The sequence below is a fragment of the Rana temporaria genome, chromosome 2, assembly GCF_905171775.1.
Source record: "Rana temporaria chromosome 2, aRanTem1.1, whole genome shotgun sequence".
NCBI classification, from domain to species: Eukaryota; Metazoa; Chordata; class Amphibia; order Anura; family Ranidae; genus Rana; species Rana temporaria.
Genome location: NC_053490.1, coordinates 260288907 through 260309044, shown reverse-complemented (window position 1 = coordinate 260309044; position 20138 = coordinate 260288907). Strand labels below are relative to the sequence as shown.

At 41.1% G+C, this 20138-nt stretch overlaps 1 protein-coding gene across 1 annotated transcript in view; it reads left to right on the top strand.

Annotated features, from left to right (window-relative positions):
* The window catches only part of TMEM120A (transmembrane protein 120A), a 39133-nt gene extending 21901 nt beyond the window's left edge, over positions 1 to 17232 (top strand). The window contains exons 5-12 of the mRNA XM_040336854.1: positions 631 to 726; positions 2080 to 2169; positions 3303 to 3368; positions 7930 to 7991; positions 8070 to 8162; positions 10504 to 10568; positions 10686 to 10754; positions 16568 to 17232. Coding sequence (XP_040192788.1) covers positions 631 to 726; positions 2080 to 2169; positions 3303 to 3368; positions 7930 to 7991; positions 8070 to 8162; positions 10504 to 10568; positions 10686 to 10754; positions 16568 to 16681 — 655 coding nt within the window. The 3' untranslated portion in view covers positions 16682 to 17232. The remainder of the gene's footprint in view (positions 1 to 630; positions 727 to 2079; positions 2170 to 3302; positions 3369 to 7929; positions 7992 to 8069; positions 8163 to 10503; positions 10569 to 10685; positions 10755 to 16567) is intronic.
* The last annotated feature ends 2906 nt before the right edge of the window (positions 17233 to 20138 follow it).

Here is a 20138-nt window from a genome sequence, read left to right as displayed (position 1 = left end):
TGCTCAGCACAGAGCACGTCCCATCCATTCACTGCCATGTACAGCATTGAAAGGCATGTGTGTTTGAGCTTTGGGGTGCACACCCTAATGCAATGGTTTGCACACACATATGGTAGCAATTTACAGACAGAGGCTGTAGTAGGGACTGATATGTGTCCGATATTTGTGAACACAGCAAAGAACTGCACAGGTGCCAGAATTTCATAATTGTGTAATCTTTGAGCCAGCATTTTTTAATCTAGGAAGCAGTTTCTAAAGCTGGATGACTGAACAAAAAGGATTCCTTTTGGAGAGAAAGGCAGGAAAGTGTTGTCAAAGTACTCTGATGTAGTAAATGCAAGTGTTGCACTTACACATTGTTTAGCATACATGCACACAACATATATCTGATGCCTTGTTCATTTTAAGGCAGAAGCTTAGGTGTCTTTTTTTTTTTTTTTTTTTTTTTTTTATAGTTTCATTGATCCAGCTTGGACCAATGTAATAATTATGTTTGTGTCACGCCTGTGGGATCCAAGCTAGACCAATGCAACTATGAAAATAATTGCCATACCTAAACTTCAGCTTTAAGCTTTATTCTTTTTGTCTATATATTGGTCCTATTTGCATTAAATCCCTTTATTTTATCAGGTTTGCTTACAAAGATGAGTATGAAAAATTCAAACTATACCTAACCATGATCCTTCTGGTCTTGTCCTTTCTATGTCGCTTTATGCTGAATTCCAGGTGAGCTTAATGTATTGTAATTGATAAACATCAAAATAGCTAGTATTAGTAAGGATGATATATTGCCTCTAAATTGATCCTAATCAATTACTTGTATTGCTAGTTCTTTTGCTTGTGTCACACATGCTAAAAGTTACAGTCCATTTGGGTCAGCTTGCCCAAAATATTTCAATATATGGTTGTTTCTGGTAGGCTGAGCCAAATACCACCATCGTCTTATTGATTTCTTCACATTTGTTCTTGCATATGCCCTCATCCTGTTATCATAAGGAATGTCCTTCTTCTTTTTTTTTTTTTTTTTTTAATACACAAATGACTAAAACTTGAGGTAAAGAGGGAGGGCTATAAGACCTGAGATTTTAGGCTTGTTTAGGTCCCCTCGTGACTAAAAACTCAAATCCAGTGGACCAATCCTTAAACGGAAAAAATAATTCCCCTCTTTGTGATCTATGTACATTGCAAAGATTCCTACCTTTGTTATTCTGAAGCAATCCCTGTGTTTGGCTGTGTCCGTATGGAAAATTAATCTAATGGGAGTGGTTTCATAATTCTCAATCAGCTGCTGCACCTGCAGGGCTCTAATGAGGAAAATTGCAAGGACTGCATCCCTTTTAGACATGATTTTCCTATTGGGATTATCTCATTAAAATGCAATTTTTTGCTGCAGGGGATGCCAAAAATTTAACATGCATCTTAGTGCAGACTTCTGGGAAAATTAGTGAGCCAATTACACAAGCATAAAATTTATGTTTCTGGGGGGCATTCTGTGTAGAGAACACCTCCATGTAGCCATATTGCATTTTACAGAATATGACAATGGCTGCAGATTGAAAAGGAAAGGTCATTTTTATTAACAATCAATTACAGTATGACTTGTATCACAATTATATATGCTTTATTTGTTTTCCCTTAGTTACCCTTTAACAATTTTGTAGCAGATCATTTATTACAAAATAAATCGGATACTACTGTCAATAGTTATCAAATTCCATTGAATTCTCAGTGGGAATTGTTTTGGAGCCACACTTTTATTATTAATTACTATCAACGGTTGTCTGATCACCAGAAACTGTAAGGTTTGAAATGAGGTCTGGGGATTCCAAGTTTATCGCAGAGAATTGGGAGGAGAGGGGTGGGATAACCTCATTATAGACACCACTAAGATCTGTTTAAAAGGGGGGTGGCTTTACATGTAAAAAATTTTTATTTTTATTTTGTCTTAATTGAAAATGGCTACTTATTTAACAAAGATGTCAGTCTGATTCTGATGCTGCCGAGTACAAGCAATGTAGTGTGATGACTGTAAGCAATGACCCCTTGCTGCAATATACATGTATTTGTTTTGTCTTTCAGGGTGGGTGATGCTGTATTTAACTTTTTATTGGTTTGGTATTACTGCACACTTACAATCCGTGAAAGCATTTTAATCAATAATGGTTCCAGGTTAGTGAAAATTTACTTTTTTTTTTCTCTTATACAGTAAAACCTTGGTTTGCGAGTATAATTCATTCCAGAAACATGCGTGTAATCCAAAGCACTTGTATATCAAAGCATTTTATGGCTGTTTGTTTTTTTGGCCTGGATGCAGTGCAGCAGCCATACCACGTTTATATTTAAATAATGCCCCTAGTCTAGAACTATTCCTGTAAATCATCCAACCATTATGACTGATATTAGGTGATGGCTCACCAATACCCCGATACCTGTCGTTTTGGCAATTGTTATGGGGGTATTGTGCAAGTTACCTTTTTTGCGGACAGCATAGTTATCCTCTAAAGTGTCTCCCTTTTGGGGCAAAAGAGGGCCATTTTCTAATTTTAACATTTGTCGGTAAGTTGGCTTCTTGCCAGCTGCGTAATGCAAATATGCATGTGGTAACAAAGATGGGCTAAAATGCCAAGTCACCACATACATGCAGCTTGAGGTCTTTGTGGTAAGATCCCTGACGAAGAGGTCCTGCGTGGCTCTGAAACTTTGCAATGCTCTGTGTTGTAATCATGCAATAAAATCAGTTTGGACGCTACCTTGTTTATCCATGGTGTGCTGGCAAATATCTACTTTGTGGTAAGAGGGCGCTCACTGCATGCCCTCAGTACACTGGCCGAACTGTCACCAACAACGCTCGGTCAAGGCTTCTAATAAGAAACCACCAGGATGGGCTCGTTTATCGTGACAGCTGTAAGAACCATTCACAGCGCCCACATGATACAGAAGCTGCACCACCTCCCAGGGGCTCTTTAAGTGGGCTTTAATGCCCGGGAGGTTTACATTTTAGGACCCGACTATTGTCAATTGTAAATGTTATTATAGTTGCTGATAGACTGGCTTTTGGTTTCTCTTACTCTTTACTACAGTAAATGCTGTAAACGGCAGCCTTACAGTGCACTTGCCATATGTCAAAATTGCATTATTAAAAAAAACTCTGGTCACGAAAATATACATCATAGGGGTCTGCATTTTAGAAATCAAGTTATACATGATGGACCTATGCCATCCTGCTGAGTGGTGGGTAGCAGAGCTTTGTGCTTCATGAGATATGTGAAAGCTTTAACGTTATACTGTGTTTGTTTCTACAGAATTAAAGGCTGGTGGGTCCTAAACCATTATATATCCACCTTCCTCTCAGGTGTCATGTTAACCTGGTAAGTTCATATATCGCAGCCTTTTGGTAAACTGGATTTTTCCTTGCACTTCAGAATGAAAAGTCAACCACTAGTATGTGTTTTAGGGATCATGCCTCCATATTTGAGAATACATGCAGTGATGGTTTACTCTAGGCTATGAGATTGATTTATTAAGGGCAAATATGCTTTGTACTGCAAGTGCAGTTGCTTTAGATCTGAAGGGAAGTTCTGAAATGAGGGAAAGCGCTGCTGATTTCTATCGTTCAATTGTGTACAAACAAAAATGCTGTTTTTTTTTTTGTTTGTTTGTTTTTTCTGCAGGTGATTGGGTATTCTTTGCAAAGTGAAGCTTCATCTAGTTTTTTTAGGCTCTGGAGCAACTGTGCTTGCAGTGCAAAGTATATTTGCCTTTAGTAAATCAACCCATATGCCTGCTTCGTAGGCTGGAAGTCTGGATAGTTCTGCCTTAGTACAGGCATTTGAGGAAGGCTGATAACCGCTACATAGATCATAAAAGTGTGGATTTCCTTTTAATTCAAAATTGCCCTGTTCACACTATTAGGACCCTTTCACATGGACGTGTCTGTGTACGGACTCTGCTTTGCTCAGCAGGGATCTCTCCGTCGATCCCTGCTGAGCAGGCAGATGACGGGTCTGTCTCTGCACACTGTGCAGGGACCGACTTGTCAGAGCGCTGCTCTCCTCTATGGGGGATCGGATGAAGACGGACTGTAGAGTCTGTTTTCATCCAATCTGATCCGCCAGACGGTTGGAAAATAGGGTTTCCATCCGTCACACTTTAGCGGATTTGAGCATCCAGCACTCCATAGACCTGTATAGAGCGTCTGTTCAGGTCCGCCTAAAAACAGGCTGACCTCCACGGTCCGCCCGTGTGAAAGGGGCCTAAGGGTTTTATTGGTAGAAATGCCTGAGCTACCATTGCTTACCTTTTCTAGAAATTGTTAGCGCTCTGTCCACCTATCTTTTGGCTTCACTAGTTAGCAAGGTTTTTACCCAGAACAAGTGTGAATATTGCAATTTCATAATTTGGAAAAACACATGAATGAGAGTCAGTGAAGCTGCACACCCCAAAACTAGTTTAAAAATGGAATGGTTCCCCAAGGGGTTTTAAAGCGGCAGAATAACCATTAATAGGTAAGCATTTTCAATATTTTATTATCACAAAGTGCAACAAATTTTATTTTTCAAATATGAGATCCGGTTGGAATATGAAACAAGAACATCCATCAATGATAAAATTCACATTGCAAAATGTGGTTATTTGCATTACATGTGTACATTACATATGAGCACCCCAATGCATTTCAACCCCTACATTTGTGGTCTTCATCAGGAGGTTACGAAGAGTCAAGTTCAAAACTCATAATAGGAGGAAGCAGGCCCAGCACCTGCAATATGTGATTGATTAGATAATTAGGAGCTAAGGGTTTTTTGTACTGCCTTTTGGAACCAGACCAAATCCTTGGTTTATTAGTATCAAATTGATATATAGTATAAGTTTATGCTTGATCTATTGAAGTAGTGGGGCTATAGGAATAGAGTAAAAATATGACTAAAGCCCCCTAACATCAGATTATGATGGTAGTGAGGGTGAGATCAAGTGAAAGGGATGTGATAAGTGGGACAGGTGAAAAGTGTAATGTGCAAAGAAAATTAGCAGTGCCAAGGACAAAAGACAAAGGGTTTAGCCGGTGATATTTAAATGACAGGCTATTCATTTGGAGTGATAGGTGCTACCAAATGGAAATATGGAAAAAAGGGAATGAAATTTATATTTACAAGTGTATGATGAAAACGCCCCTTTTTAGGGGGTGAGACAATGGTGAGGTAACCAGTACCTCAGCAAAGCATAAATGTGAAACTTGCCAAAGTGTTAATCAAATGTGGAGGTGAAAGTCATGTCTGCATTGGAATTAGAAGAAATAGTGGTATTATCAGTGGTTGGTAAGAAATATATTGGCTAAACACAATATGGTGTGAATAACCAATTGGTCTGGTAAATCCAACAGCAGCACTTACTTGAAAACCCCATATTCTCCTATACGTTCATCGTCTGATATCCAGAGTTCACCTACTGATCTGCTGGAGGCTGCCGGTTTAAATATCTTTTTGGTATTGCATGAATTACTTTCAGGTGCCTTCCTCCTACCCCCTCTAATTGGGGTCATTGCCGCCATGATTGCGGCCTCTGTGTGGCTCCCTCTGCGTTCCAGAAGGCAAGCTCCGACGTAAACACATGACATCACGCGCATGCATGGCATAGACCACGCAGGCATGTGACGTCGCTAAACATTCAGGGGTGTTCACAGGATGCCGCCGGCATGGAATATGCTGCCATCCAGTGGCCAAGTTGGGAAAAGGCTTTACTGTGGAAGCACAATGGGGAGAATAGTGGAAAAAACTCACATCTCCCCACTGTGCCAAGAAGCCGAGTGGGGGAGCATAATGCCCAAGCGGCGGAGGGAACCACTGAGAATCCCTATTAATTTTTTACTGAAAAGAACAAAAGACATAAAGAATGTTTTATATTCAAATTTGTTGCAAATGTACGTTAAATACGGAAAGACAACTTTGCACTTTGAGTATATATAAGCAGATGTGCTGAATGAAGAGATCCAGTGTTGTTGGGTAAAGTGTTCTTGTGTACAAGTGCCACTGCACATCAAGAAAATTCTCCACTTTGCTTTCCATATTCTTAGACTTTAGGGTCCTGGGGCACATAAGGGGACATTGAAAGATGTCTGCATTTTATTAATGGTACTTTGACATTTTGTGCCAAAAGCCCTGCCTGCTAGCTGTTATGGGCTTCCGGACTTAAGTTCTGCTTTAAGGCTAGGTTCACATCAATGCAGGTTGCGGTTGATGCTTTTTTTTTTTTTTTTTCCTACGAGTCTTGATGCTTTTTTTTTTTTTTTTGCCAATAGGACAGTTCTGTTCACGGGATGTGTGACTTTGATGTGACTTTACACTCTCTGGTACTCAAGTAGCATCAAAGTCACTTTAAAGTAGTAAAGGAACCTTTGTGTCCAAAGTCGTATTTTAGGGTTAGAGCAGTAACTGCCAGGGTCGCAACAGTCGCACTTGCGACCTGGCCGCCCTGCCATTCCGCCACTGTGGGGGGGGGGTAACCCCAGATTGGTTACTAGTCGCAGGGCTCTGAGCTTAGAGCGTCTCTTATACAGCTCAAAGCCAGTGTTCTATGGAATACTGTCTCCTGTCCTCCGTCCTCTCTCGCACGGGAAGAGTAGACAGCCAGTCTGCTCCTTCTCCTCCTGACTCTCTCTCCACCTGTGTGTGCTCTGCGGGAAGTCAAGTGTAAAGCTAACAAGTTCACACTTCCCTGGTAGTTACTGCTCTAACCCTAAAATGCTACTTTGGACACATAAAGGTTCCTTTACTAGTGCCGTGCTGAGGAGACAGGCGGCATTGATGAGCACTGATAGGTGGGATTGATGAGCACTGATGGACACTGATAAGCTGCATTGATGGGCATTGAGCACTGATTGGCAGCACTGATGGACACCATTGAGGTGGCACCTATGGGCAACATTGATGAGCGATGATGGGTGGCACTGATGGGTGGCATTGATGAGCACTGATGGGCTGCACTGATGATCAGGTCACTAATCGGTGTAAATTATTTACTGACATTGTTGCCTCTCCTTTACACACACACACACACACACAATGGGAGGAAAGGGCTGCACGATAACTAGCAAGCCTGTTTACATGTGATCAGCTGATCACGTGGTAAAGAGCTGCTGTAATTGCGCTGGATGCACGTCCCAGGGGAAATGTGGGAGGTAGGGTTCTGGAAGGATGTCGATGCATCCTCTCCCAAAATTGGAAGCCTGGGACTCGGATGGAAGAGAGGGGTCAAGGGGGTCCATCATGGTTTGTTGCATTGGGGGCCCTGAGGGTTCTTGTAGCACCTCTGGGTTAGAGTCGGGGTTAGCAGTAATTGCTAGGGTTAGCATGCTGACCCTAACAATTACCGCCAACCCTAATCCTAACAATTGCTGCTAACTCTAAAGTGACTTTGGGAACATAACGGTTCCTGCACTACTTTAATGCGGCTTTGTTACTTGAGTGCCAGAGAGTGAAAAGTTCCATCAAAGTCAGACTCCATGAACAGAACTGTCATACATTCCTATTGGGTAAAAAAAAAAAAACACACAAAATGCAACACTTTCATTTTTTGCTGCAGTTCTATTGAAGACTATTACACGCAAAACGCAATCTGCTGCGAGGAAAAAAAGTCCTTGACCCTTTCCAAAACACACATCAGCTCATAATGCACAGATGTGATCTACAGGAAACCATGTTAAATTGACTGTAGTATGTTTCTGCAAATCGCACTAAAAACACATAGTTGTGAACCAAGGGTAATGGGTAGTCATGGGCTGTTTTTGAAGGTCCCCAAATCTAACTGGCTTCCCACCCATGTGATAAAATGGCAGTACCTTTCAATAAATATGACTAAAATACGAGGTAAAGATTTAATATCGGTTAGATTTAATCAGTTTAAAAAAAAAAAAATGCTTTTGTTTTCTTTTAGGCCAGATGGATTAATGTACCAGATTTTCAGAAACCAATTCCTTTCATTTTCTATGTATCAAAGTAGGTGTGATATTGGGTATGTGTTTGTGCGTGTGTCTTTTATGTTTTGATTTTGTTAAGCTGTTTTTGTTCCTGCAGGTTTTGTTCAGTTCTTGCAATACTACTACCAAAGTGGCTGTTTGTACAGACTACGAGCTCTTGGGGAGAGGCATAATATGGACCTTACTGTGGGTAGGTGGATGAAACATTGTGTTAACCAAATAATGTAGATCAATGTGAAGATTTCCTTTGGTATAGGGAACATCGGGTTTGAGTGGATACAAGTTGGCACAACAGAACAGTTTTCAGTCTCTATATATTAAAACAGTTTGTATAAAATACAGTTAGTTGTATTGTATGTCTGAAGTCTTGGTAACCAGGTCATATAAAATCAGAAGACAGGATTAAACAGCCTTTTTACACATTACACAGGATTACTGCATATACAGACTCATTTTACTTTAGTGGGTTTAGTAACGCATTGAGATAAAATCTTCCCCTGTGATTAACCCCCCAAAATTACAATAGTAACACATTTAGTTTAAACACTTGCGGACCACCCCACGTACATTTACTGCTGCAGAGCGTCCACTCTATGCCATATCACATACCTAGTATGTGATCTGACACTTCCGGTTCTGGGGCGCACGCGCCCGCTGTGATTGGACACAGCAGGAGCCCAACGGTGGGTGTCGTGGACTCGATGTCTGCCGGCGCCCGCCGATTACACAGTATAGAGGCAGAACGCCATTCCGCCTATGTAAGCAAGGCAGATTGTGATTCTGTCAGAGGAAAAGGTACTGATCTTGTGTTTCTGCTAAGTAGCAACACAGACCTTTGCCATCCACTACAGTTAGTAATCTTAACTTAGACACACATTTAACCCTTTGATCACCCCTGAGGTTAACCCCATTCCCTGCCAGTGTCATTAGTACAGTGACAGTGCACATTTTTAGCACTGAATACTGTATGTATTGTCACTGGTCCTCAAAAAGTGTCAGCTGTCTTTGTCCACCGCAATATCGCAATCCCGCTATAAGTTGCTGATCGCTGCCATTACTACTAGAAAAATTAAATATAAATATCCCATAGTTTGTAGATGCTATAACTTTTGCACAAACCAAACAATAAACATTTATTGGGATTTATTTTACCAAAAATATGTAGCAGAATAAATATTGGCATAAATTGATGAAGACATTTTTTTTTTTATTGGGTATGTTTTATAGCAGTAAATATATAGCAGTAAATGTGTTTTTTTTTTTTTTTTTTTGATTGTCGTGTTTTTGTTCATAGCACAAAAAATAAAAACTGCAGAGGTGATCAAGCTCTATTTGTGGGGAAAAAAGGACAATATTTTTATTTGGGTACTCAAAAGATCCGATTTCGCCCAATTGCGAAATTGTCGGTTAAAGTAACGCAGTGCCGTATCACAAAAAATTAGTAAACCTCCTGGAGCTGAAGTGATTAAAATAGAAATAAATGGCAAAACATTTGTGTATAGGTAAAAAAAAAAAAAAAAAAAAAAATTATAATCTATACACAAATGTTTTGCCATTCATTTCTATTTTAATCACTTCAGCACCAGAAGGTTTACTTATTTTTTGCGATACAGCACTGCGTTACTTTAATGGACAATTTCGCAATTGGGTGAAATCGGATCTTTTGAGTACCCAAATAAAAATAATGTCCTTTTTTTTTCCACAAATAGAGCTTTATCACCTCTGCAGTTTTTATTTTTTGTGCTATGAACAAAAAAACAAGAGGAAAAAATATATATATTTTTGCTTTTCAAGTGCTCTTCTCTTTATAAGGGGCTTAGTGAGGTGGGGGAGGAGAATGCAGTGGTCATGCCAGCAGGAGGCAGAGAAACAGCAGTGCACAGATCTTCCCAGTGATGAGCTGTGTAGTGGGGTGTACTCCCAAGTAGAATGCAAAGAAGAAAACTGACCACACTGGGATAGATGTGCTTGAATGTCCTAGTGTGGTTGAATTAGGAAAGTATGGGACTGGCAGGATCACCAGTATTTCACACAAAGAAAGCTATACAAAGAGTAGGGGACACTTTTTCATAGAAGCGCATGTTGACATGGATATGAATATAAAATGTTGGGGTAAAATACACTGTAAAGGCTCATTCACACCAATGAGCCACACGGCAGCAAGCTAATTGCATTTATTGGGGTGCCGATAAACCAGTTCGTCACTTCCTACTGATTACTTTTTTTTTTTACATAACTTTTTTTAAATGTCACAAGTGACCATTAATACAGTTCTATTCGCTGCTGTGGTTTTGCAACCTACTGTGCTAAGATGAAGTACTGTTCATGCAGTTTTTTACAGCACACACTACAGCAATTCTTTTGTCTATGCTTTGGGGCTGCACATGAAATGGCTGCCTACTTGGCCCGAACGCATTTGGTGCAAACAAGCCCTAAATGTGTGAGCATTGTCTAGTTTAGTCCTGTGATAACTTGACATTATGCTACCGAAAGTTTCTGCTGTATTACTGATGTACTGACTATGTTTCCAGAGGGCTTTCAGTCCTGGATGTGGAGAGGATTGACCTTCCTTCTGCCATTTCTCTTCTTTGGTCAGGTATGTATAGCAATGGACTGCATTTGTTGACTCAATCTAACCTGTAATATTAAACACAGCAGTGCAAACTTTGTGAGTTTAGTCTGAGCTGTTTTAAAAGGTGTTTTTATTTTTTAGTTCTGGCAGCTCTATAATGCCATCACACTCTTCCAACTAGCCAGGCATCCAGAGTGCAAAGAATGGCAGGTAATGTACATTATATTTAGCTTTTATGTACCCAAAGGTTTTAATAATATTGCATGTTCTGTATATGTCTGTCCCCACTTTTTTATTAATTTAATTTATTAATTTAATATATGTTACAAAATGAAATGGTGATACTGCCCCACAAAGTGCATCCTCAAATAAACTCTGTGTAGACAACGATACTCAAAATTGCTTTAAAAAAAGCTACCGAAGACTCAAAACTACACTATACCCTACAGAAAATAACATGTATAATGCAAACCGCTGAGGTATGTAAACGCAAAAATCACATGATACTGAAAGCTATAAAAAAAACTTCTGCCCATAAGTACCCTGGGGAATTTAAACTTGATCAAGATCTCACGTAAATGCAACAACCATTGATTTCCTCATTAAAAATCCGTATAGATACAGTATCATAAAGTCATACTTTGTATCCACTCTGTTATGAATCTGAGACTTTCAAAGCAACACATAATTGAAGTTGTCGATCCACAATTTGGAAAATGTAGCCATGTACAGTGGGTATAGAGAAAAATCGCCTCCCATTTTAAAATAATCACATTCTGTTGCTTTGCACCCTGAAATTAAGGTCCCTTTCACACATGCAGGGACCGTATGTCCGCTTTTTCATCTATCCGTTTACGGATGAAAAAGGGACATGCGTGTATCCCTTTGAGATAGTGGGTGTCAGCGAATGAACATTCGCTAACACCCGATCTCATCGGTGTCCACTATGCTCTGATTCTGCAGATGGAGGAAAATCCTATTTCTCCATCCATCTGCAGAGCGTATCGGTTGAACACGGACAGACAGTCCGTGTTCATCTGACCCCCCCCATAGGGGAGAGCGGAGATCTGACAGGGCGGTCCCTGCACAGTGTGCGTGGACCGCCCTGTCACCTGTCGGCTCAGCAGGGATCAACGGAGTGATCCCCGCTGAGCAATCGGATGAGACATGTACGGATCCTCGCGTGGATCCGTACATGTGAAAGGGGCCCAAGACCAACTTTTTTTTTGTTTTATCCAGCTGTATAAATGTATAACACAAATATGGCAGGAAAAAAAACAATCACTGAGTTGGAAAAGGTATTGCCCCCCCTCCTAAAAATTACCTAAACTCAATCAGATGTAGTTACTCACATTCTCAATGGCACATAAATCCATTTCAGTTTCAACTATGATCAGCTTTGGTCATTTACAGTGAGGGAAAAAAAGTATTTGATCCCCTGCTGATTTTGTATGTTTGCCCCCATCAGTCTAAAATTTTAATGGTCGGCTTATTTTAACAGTGAGATACAGAATAACAAAAATATCCAGAAAAACGCATTTCAAAAAAGTTATAAATTGATTTTAATGAGTGAAATAAGTACATGATCCCCTATCAATCAGCAAGATTTCTGGCTCCAGGTGTCTTCTATACAGGTAAGAGCTAAGATTAGGAGCACTCTCTCATAGGGAGTGCTCCTAATCTCAGCTTGTTACCTGTATAAGACACCTATCCACAGAAGCAACCAATCAGATTTCAATCTCTCCACCATGGCCAAGGAGCTGTCCAATGATGTCAGGGACAAGATTGTAGACCTACACAAGGCTGGAATGGGCTAAAACACCATTTCCAAGCAGGTTAGTGAGAGGGTGACAACAGTTGATGCGATTATTCGCAAATGAAAGAAACGCAAAATAACTGCCAATCGTGGGGATCCATGCAAGATCTCGCCTCATGGAATTTCAATGATAATGAGAATGGTGAGGGATTAGCCCAGACCATAGTCGCGAAAAAAAACAATTGGTAACTCACTACGCCGTGAAGGACTGAAATCCTGCAGCACCCACAAGGTCCCCCTGCTCAAGAAAGCACATGTACAGGCCCGTCTGAAGTTTTCTAAGACCTTATGAATGATTCAGAGGAGAACTGGGTGAAAGTGTTGTGGTCAGATGAGACCAAAATTGAGCTCTTTGGCATCATCTCAACTCGCCGTGTTTGGAGGAGGAGGAATGCTGCCTATGACTCCAAGAACACCATCCCCACTGCCAAACATGGAGGTGAAAACGTTATGCTTTGGGGATGTTTTTTTTTGCTAAGAGGACAAGACAACTTCACTGCATCAAAGGGACAATCAAAAAGAAAAGACAGAGTGCGCCAATCTGAGTGCAGTAAGCCAAAATTTAATAACTGAAATAAAATCAAATGAATATACATATGAAAAATGCCTACTCACAAACAAGAAGTGGATGGTAGGCAAAAATGAAGAAATGTAGGCAATCGGGAAATGGTTGTGTGCCTGGGGTCCTGCAGTAGTCTTGACTGGCGGGCATCCAGAGTGTAGGCTGTAGCAGACTGTTGGTAATCGGTGTCGGGGGACAGGAGCACCGGAGAGCCACAGAGGATGCGGCGTGCGCTCCACCGTGGAGCGCAGCGTGCCGTCGTCGCGCCTGAAATGACGTGCAGGTACATTGTACCCCTACCATTTCACAGAAAAAAGGGTCAAAATTTTAAAAGCGACCGACGGCTTGGGACAAGTCCTTTTATTTAAAAAAAAAAAACAATAAAAAAATGTGCCTGTCTTCATTTCAGGCTGAAAAGCAACAAAATATGATTAGGGTGAGGAGGGTGATTCTTTTCTATACCCATTGTGTTATACAGTCTGACTCAATTGTCATTTAATTTGGAGCAGCCTACATTTTTTTTCATGTTATGCAGTTCCTTTTTTTTTTAGCCCGGTCCAGTCACTTGATCCTGCAGCTTTAGCTCCCCCGTGTAAGGGAGGGCTATGATGTCACTTATAGAATCCTATGGTCCAGCCATTGTCGGCACTCCCTCTCCTGCAGAAGCTGCTCACTGACCCAGGGGAGCTGGAGCTGCAGGATCACCTGACTGAACCAGAGTGGACTAAAAATAAGTATGCAGTATAGGTAGGAGGCAGGGAAGAATATTTTTAAGAATAGAGTTTAAAGCAGAGGAAAAGCCTAAGGCCTCTTCTGGACTCTGCTGAGCCGGTGGATAACAAGTCCCTCTCTGCCCACTGAGCGGGGAGGGGCTTGTGCAGCTCCGCTGTCTCTTGTGGAGAGATCTGATGAAAACGGACAGCATGTCCGTTTTTATCAGATCTCACCTGATCTGATCCGCCATGGACAGATGGGGACGTATCGCCATCTGTCTGATTTTTGGCGGATGGTGTCGGATGTCAGCGGACATGTCTCCGCTGGCATCCGACGCTCCATAGGACTGCATGGAGCGGCCGTTCAGGTCTGCCGTCAAAACTGACAGGCGGACCTGAATGGTCCGACAGTGTGAAAGGGGCCTAACACTAAGTTTAGCTAAACTGACAGTTGGTGTGATGTGTCCCTTGTCCTGATTCTTCCACCTTTTTAGTATAAATCTTCATCTGTCCTACTTAACCCCCAGTGCAATAGGTGTTAATACAGTTAAGGGGCTGCCGGGTGCTCTAATCAAAAGACCCCAATAATGCCTGTCCTTTATTGCCATATCTGCTGTATATAGAAGCAGTACTACATCATCTTCTATGAATGACACAGGATCTCTGAATAGGGAGGGCAGATGATTGATAGCTCTTCCCCCTCCATTCATAGATCCTGTGCCATTCAAAGATACTGTAGTAAGTTAGGACAGATGGGAATTTCTACTGAAAGCAGACACGTAAGAATAAGGGACACATCATATTAACTGTAAGCTATATTGCGTTGATTTTCTGTTTTGTGCTTTAGGTTCAATGCAGTTAGGTCCACAATAAACACACTTGCCATTATTGGTTGTATAATGGGATAATAATTGCATTATGGATTGGCCAAAAATGTGCCACCTGGCTCAGTCGTTTTTTTTTAAATTGACTTTTGTCAACCTGCAGGGCCACCTATAGATCGTATTTCCACCTATATAACTGGAATTGCAAAGGAGTTATGGCCAGCCTTTGACTGACTGTATTCGAGAACATAAGAACTCTGGATTGTTGCAGAGTGCTTTTAAGCCTCGTACACACGATCAGTCCATCTGATGAGAACGGACCGATGGACCGTTTTCATCGGTTACCCGATGAAGCTGACTGATGGTCCGTCGCACCTACACACCATCGGTTAATAAACTGATCGTGTCAGAACGCGGTGAAGTAAAACACAATGACGTGCTGAAAAAAAACGAAGTTCAATGCTTCCAAGCATGCGTCGACTTGATTCTGAGCATGCGTGGATTTTTAACCGATGGTCGTGCCTACTAACGATCATATTTTTTCCCCCATCAGTTAGGAATCCATCGGTTAAATCTAAAGCAAGTTGGATTTTTTTTTAACCGATGGGTAAATAACCTATGGGGCCCACACACGATCGGTTTTGACCGATGAAAACGGTCCATCAGACTGTTGTCCTCTGGTTAACCTATCGTGTGTACGAGGCCTTATAGTTGCCACACATGGCTGTGCTGAACATGCAGGCTTATTTCAACAAAGAGAAATGAAATGTGATTTCTGAATGGAGGGGATAACCTTTCAATCATCCACCTGTCCTCCATTCATAAATCCTGGTTTCATTCATAGAGGCTGAATAGGTAAATATTTACCTTTCCAATTACCAAATGCTGCTCCAATGCATCTCCCATTACCTGCAAGTAGCTGTTTGTTTAAAATCATTCCTGCAATTACTCCTTCACAGCTGCCGAATAGTGTCCTGGCTTTCTGCCAATGCTGTGAGGGCAAATTGCAGCTGCTGCTACTGAACAAATTATTTGTGCCCGCCCCCTTCTGCCCTCTCCGCCATTCACAGGACTCCTACTATCATTTTCCAGCAATGCAATTCCTTGAATTGAGGAAGAGCAGTTGGATGACAGGGTCTCCTCCACACGTTGTGGGAGTATAGTGATATCCGCAATATAAATACCAGTGAGGGCAGAAGGGAGCGGGCGAGCAGTGCAACTTTTCTCAGTAGCAGTGGCTGCTGTTAAACTTTGCAATGCTGGAAGACGGCCAATCAGGACAATATCAGTTGACTACGAAGGAGATGCTGCTGGGTTGATTTTTACCAGAAGCAGCAGCTTGCAGGTAATCAGATTCACAACAATGCACATTACTAATGTGTTTGGTGCTGTATCACAAAACAATATATGATAGACTTCTGCTTAGAGCACAAAAACATGGGGGGGGGGGGGGGATTGCCACAAGGATGCAAGTACTAATGAACCTGGGGTTCTCAAATTAGGATCAAATAAAAAAAAGTCCAAAGTGTTCATCTACAGTTCATACATAGGCTTGCATGAGTGGAAGCTCGGTAAAAAGCTGCTTAGGGTGTGACTGAGAAAGCACAAGCACCAACCTAAGTGTATGTATGGATGTATAATAAAATTAGAAAAACTGGTACTCCTAAAGGTAAATCATATTGGGCATTGAGCACTTGGACGTATCCACATCATCAGAGTGGGGCGCTGGGTGGCCTCTGCGGTTGCTGTACTCTGGAGGATGATGTCGGTGAATTCCGATGCTTCCTGGAGCCGTCAGAATCCACTGGCACCATCCTCCCGAGTTTTTCTAATTCTAGTAAACATCCATACATACTACACTTATGTTAGCGCTTGTGCTTTCTCCTCAGTCACGTTCTTCTTTAAGCAGGCTGTGTTTGCTATTATCGTGACCAATAACAGTCATTTTTGGAAGTATTCATGCAGTGATCCTGTTATTTTTTTTATTTTTTTTCCCTTTCAACTGTAATCCTTGCCTCACTAAAATTAAAAGCCGGTTTGAGGTTTTTGTGACGCACATTATATTGTTTTTTCCTTCAAAATAAATCATTTGTTTTTTTTCTTTGTAGGTTCTAATGTGTGGTCTCCCTTTTTTTGTACACTTCTTGGGAAATTTCTTCACAACTCTACGAGTCGTCCACCAGAAATTTCAGAAACAAACTGAAGAACCTAAAGACAAGTGAATCGGCTGTATGTCACTTATGATATCTAGTTGTACTGTTATTTGGGAAATTGTATGATGACTGAGAGCCTGAGATTTTTCTCTTTTTAACTCGGCACCAACTTTTTTAAGTTAAGGGAAAACTGTATAAAAGACTGAGGTGCAACTTCTAAAGTGGCTCTGTTGCTACATGAATAAAATGAAGACCAGCCTGCGAAAAAAGCATTGGTATCTTGTCTGCACCACCAAGCTCTGCTGTCTTTAAATTGCTGAAAAATGTTCTGCATTCGCCACTTCTGTGTGTCAGATACCACACCCCCATCAATACAGCTCGTTCCTTTATCTGACCCTATGTCGCCGCTGTGTCCTGTAGTGATGTAGTTGGTAGATGTGCATAAAAATCACAGGGCTTGGCAGGGGACCAGGAATCCCACACTCCAGAAGTATTCCAGATGCTGAAGACAGCAGAATTTAGTGGTGCGGTTCGAGAGGGGGTTAAAGCCCGTACACACGATTGGATTTTCCGACAACAAATGTGTGATGGCAGGGTTTTGACGGATAATCCGACCGTTTGTATGCTCCATCGGACAATTGTTGTCAGAATTTCCGATAAATGTTTTTTTATAACATGCTTTAAAACTGACCGACAACAAATGTGCGTCGGATTATCCGATCGTGTGTACACAAGTCTGTGGGAAATAAATCCAAAGTACAAACACGCATTCTCCGAACCAATGCTAACCATAAGACATCAGAAGAAGTTGCCCACAGGGTGGCGCTAAAGAGCTAAAAAAACACGTTGTTTTGTGTATGTTGGCTGAAAAGGTTCTGCTGTCTGTATGCATACCATGTTCTTGGCCAACGCCCTCCGCACAAAATTCCACGGATTTGTCTGATGGAAATCCGATCGTGTGTATGAAACTTTAGGTATTAGATATTGTTAGATGTTGTTATTATCAGGGTTTGCTCAGAACTTGTGTATATATGACCATTAACTACGCCCTGTAGGCACATGGTTATAAAAACAAACCCGTATGTCAGAACTGAATAGCATTGTATTTGTATGTAAAAACCTTCTGTGTTTTTTTAGCCTCATAACTCTGAACTTTTCTTATAAACATTTGGTGGTCTGTCCTGATCACTGACCTGTTCATTTGCCGTCCTTGTGGAAATGATCTTATTGTTTTACAATCGTTTCTTTGTATAAACTCAAAGTATAATAAAATCTTTCAACAAAGGATTTACTGGGCCTTTTTTGTTTTCCTTATTTTAAATGTAAAAATATTTTTAGACTTTTTTCTGTGTTCTAGGTAGCTTTGCTGTACTTTGCACCTTACCTTTATCGCACAATAGGAAGCATGAACATTTTTTTTTCAGGGAAGGCCTTGCATTTTTCAGCATGACAATGCTAGGCCATATACTGCATCTATGACAAAAGCAAGGCTTCATAGTAGAAAAGTCCAGGTGCTTAACGGGCCTGCCTGCAGTCCAGACATTTCACCAATTAAAAACATCTTCCAAAACTCCAGCAACTGGTCTCCTAAGCTCCCAGATGTTTACAAAGCGTTAAAAGAAGAGGGGATGGTACACCGTGGTAAACATGGCCCTGACCCAGTGTTTCTCAATTCCAGTCCTCAGGCCCCCCCAACAGGTCAGGTTTTCAGGATTTCCATTATTTTGCACAGGTGATTTGATCAGTTTCACTGCCTTAGTAATCACCACAGCCTTTTCATCTGAGGGAAGACCTGAAAACCTGACCTGTTGGGGGGGCCTGAGGACTGGAATTGAGAAACACTGCCCTGACCCAACTTTTGTGAGATGTGTTGCTGCCATCAATTTCAATATTGCCTTATTTTGTTAGAATGGTACATATTTTCAGTGTAATCATTGGATATGTTTTCTGTTGTGAATAAAATATGGGTTTATGAGATTTTTAATTCATTGTATTCATTTTTTTTATGTAGATTTTACACGGCGACCCAACTTTTTTGGAATTGGGGTAGTGCAACTAAGGGGTTGTACAGGCTCTCATCAAGACAGCCTGGCTATGCCCACCCTTTACGCCAAGCTGTGCCATTTATAGAAGCAACAGCTTCTATGAACAAAGCGTGATCTATGAATCAAGGGGCATTCATAAACCCACCTCCGTTCTTAGACGGTTTCATACATAGAAGCTGTAGTACCACTTCTATGAATGGCACAGCTAAGAGTAAAGGGTGGGCATAGTCAGGTTCTATTGATGAGAGCCTGTAACAGCTCTAGTTGTGTTAAGCCCTGCCACACCCAACATTTACAATGACGGGGGGTGCGTGTTGGACAGAGCTGCAGGAGTATTTCAACTGACTGCTGACATTTTGTTTTTAATTCTAGCTACACTTGGGCTTTAATTATTAGTAGAAGAATTTTATTTTCTGTATTTACAGAAACTCTGGAGCTGCTGAACTTCAGGATATGAAAGTAACTGCAATTGTGTAATTGGCCATTAGGTGGCACTATTCTGTAAAAGGTTTGACAACAGTACATTGAAAACAGACATGCAGTTTAATGTTCACAACAACCAACACAAAGTAATCATGCAACGCTTGTGGTGTTCACTGTACTTTTACCATAGAGGAACAGCATTGTCACTCTAGGACATTATAAAGTAAGAGCCTCTGGGTAAAGTATGTAAATACAAATATTGGAAGTACCATCATCCTGAAGTCATATGCAATATTTTGGGTCTGAGGTCCCCGAACCAGAGAGCCAAGGGGGAGGAATGGGCCAATTAGGACTATCGCGGTACAGGTACAGAAAGGAACAATTGAGGGTACATTTTAAAAAAAACAAAAGTAAATTTTATTGAAAACATGGACAAACATGGTCACACAATTAAAATACTCATAACCTATGACAACACCATATTGAGGAACCCCCGATAAGGAGAAAGACACGATGGGTTGAGGGTTATGACGGTCTCTACTAGTTTCGTGGAATATTCCGCTTCCTCAGGAGAAGTTCTAGACAGGGACCTGTACATTTATCTAGGTACATTTGTTTTAGACGACAATGATTAATTCACCAACAGAGAATATTTGCGGAAGGCTACATTCACTACATCATAGATGGCTTCTATAAAGTATGTAAATGTAATGAACTGTTTTTACACCCATTTGGTTTGTTAAATATACCAATAAACGTTTTGATATTTTTTTTATCACAAAAATATGTTGATCCTTCCAGAAATTCACTAAGCTTGCAAGTTCTTTTGTGGCCTACACCATTATCTTAGGTAGTGTTATCAGCCCTGCCAAGTATACCTTTGAACTATAGAACACCTCTTTATATTCTTATTCACCAAAAAGAAATGGGGGGGGGGGGGGGGACGACGCCCCTAGGATGCATCGTCAATCACGACGCCAGCCGCACCCAGACCCGAGAAAAAAAGTCTCCATCTGTGACGAAGGCTCCCTGCCGTCTGACAGTTCCCAAATAGATCA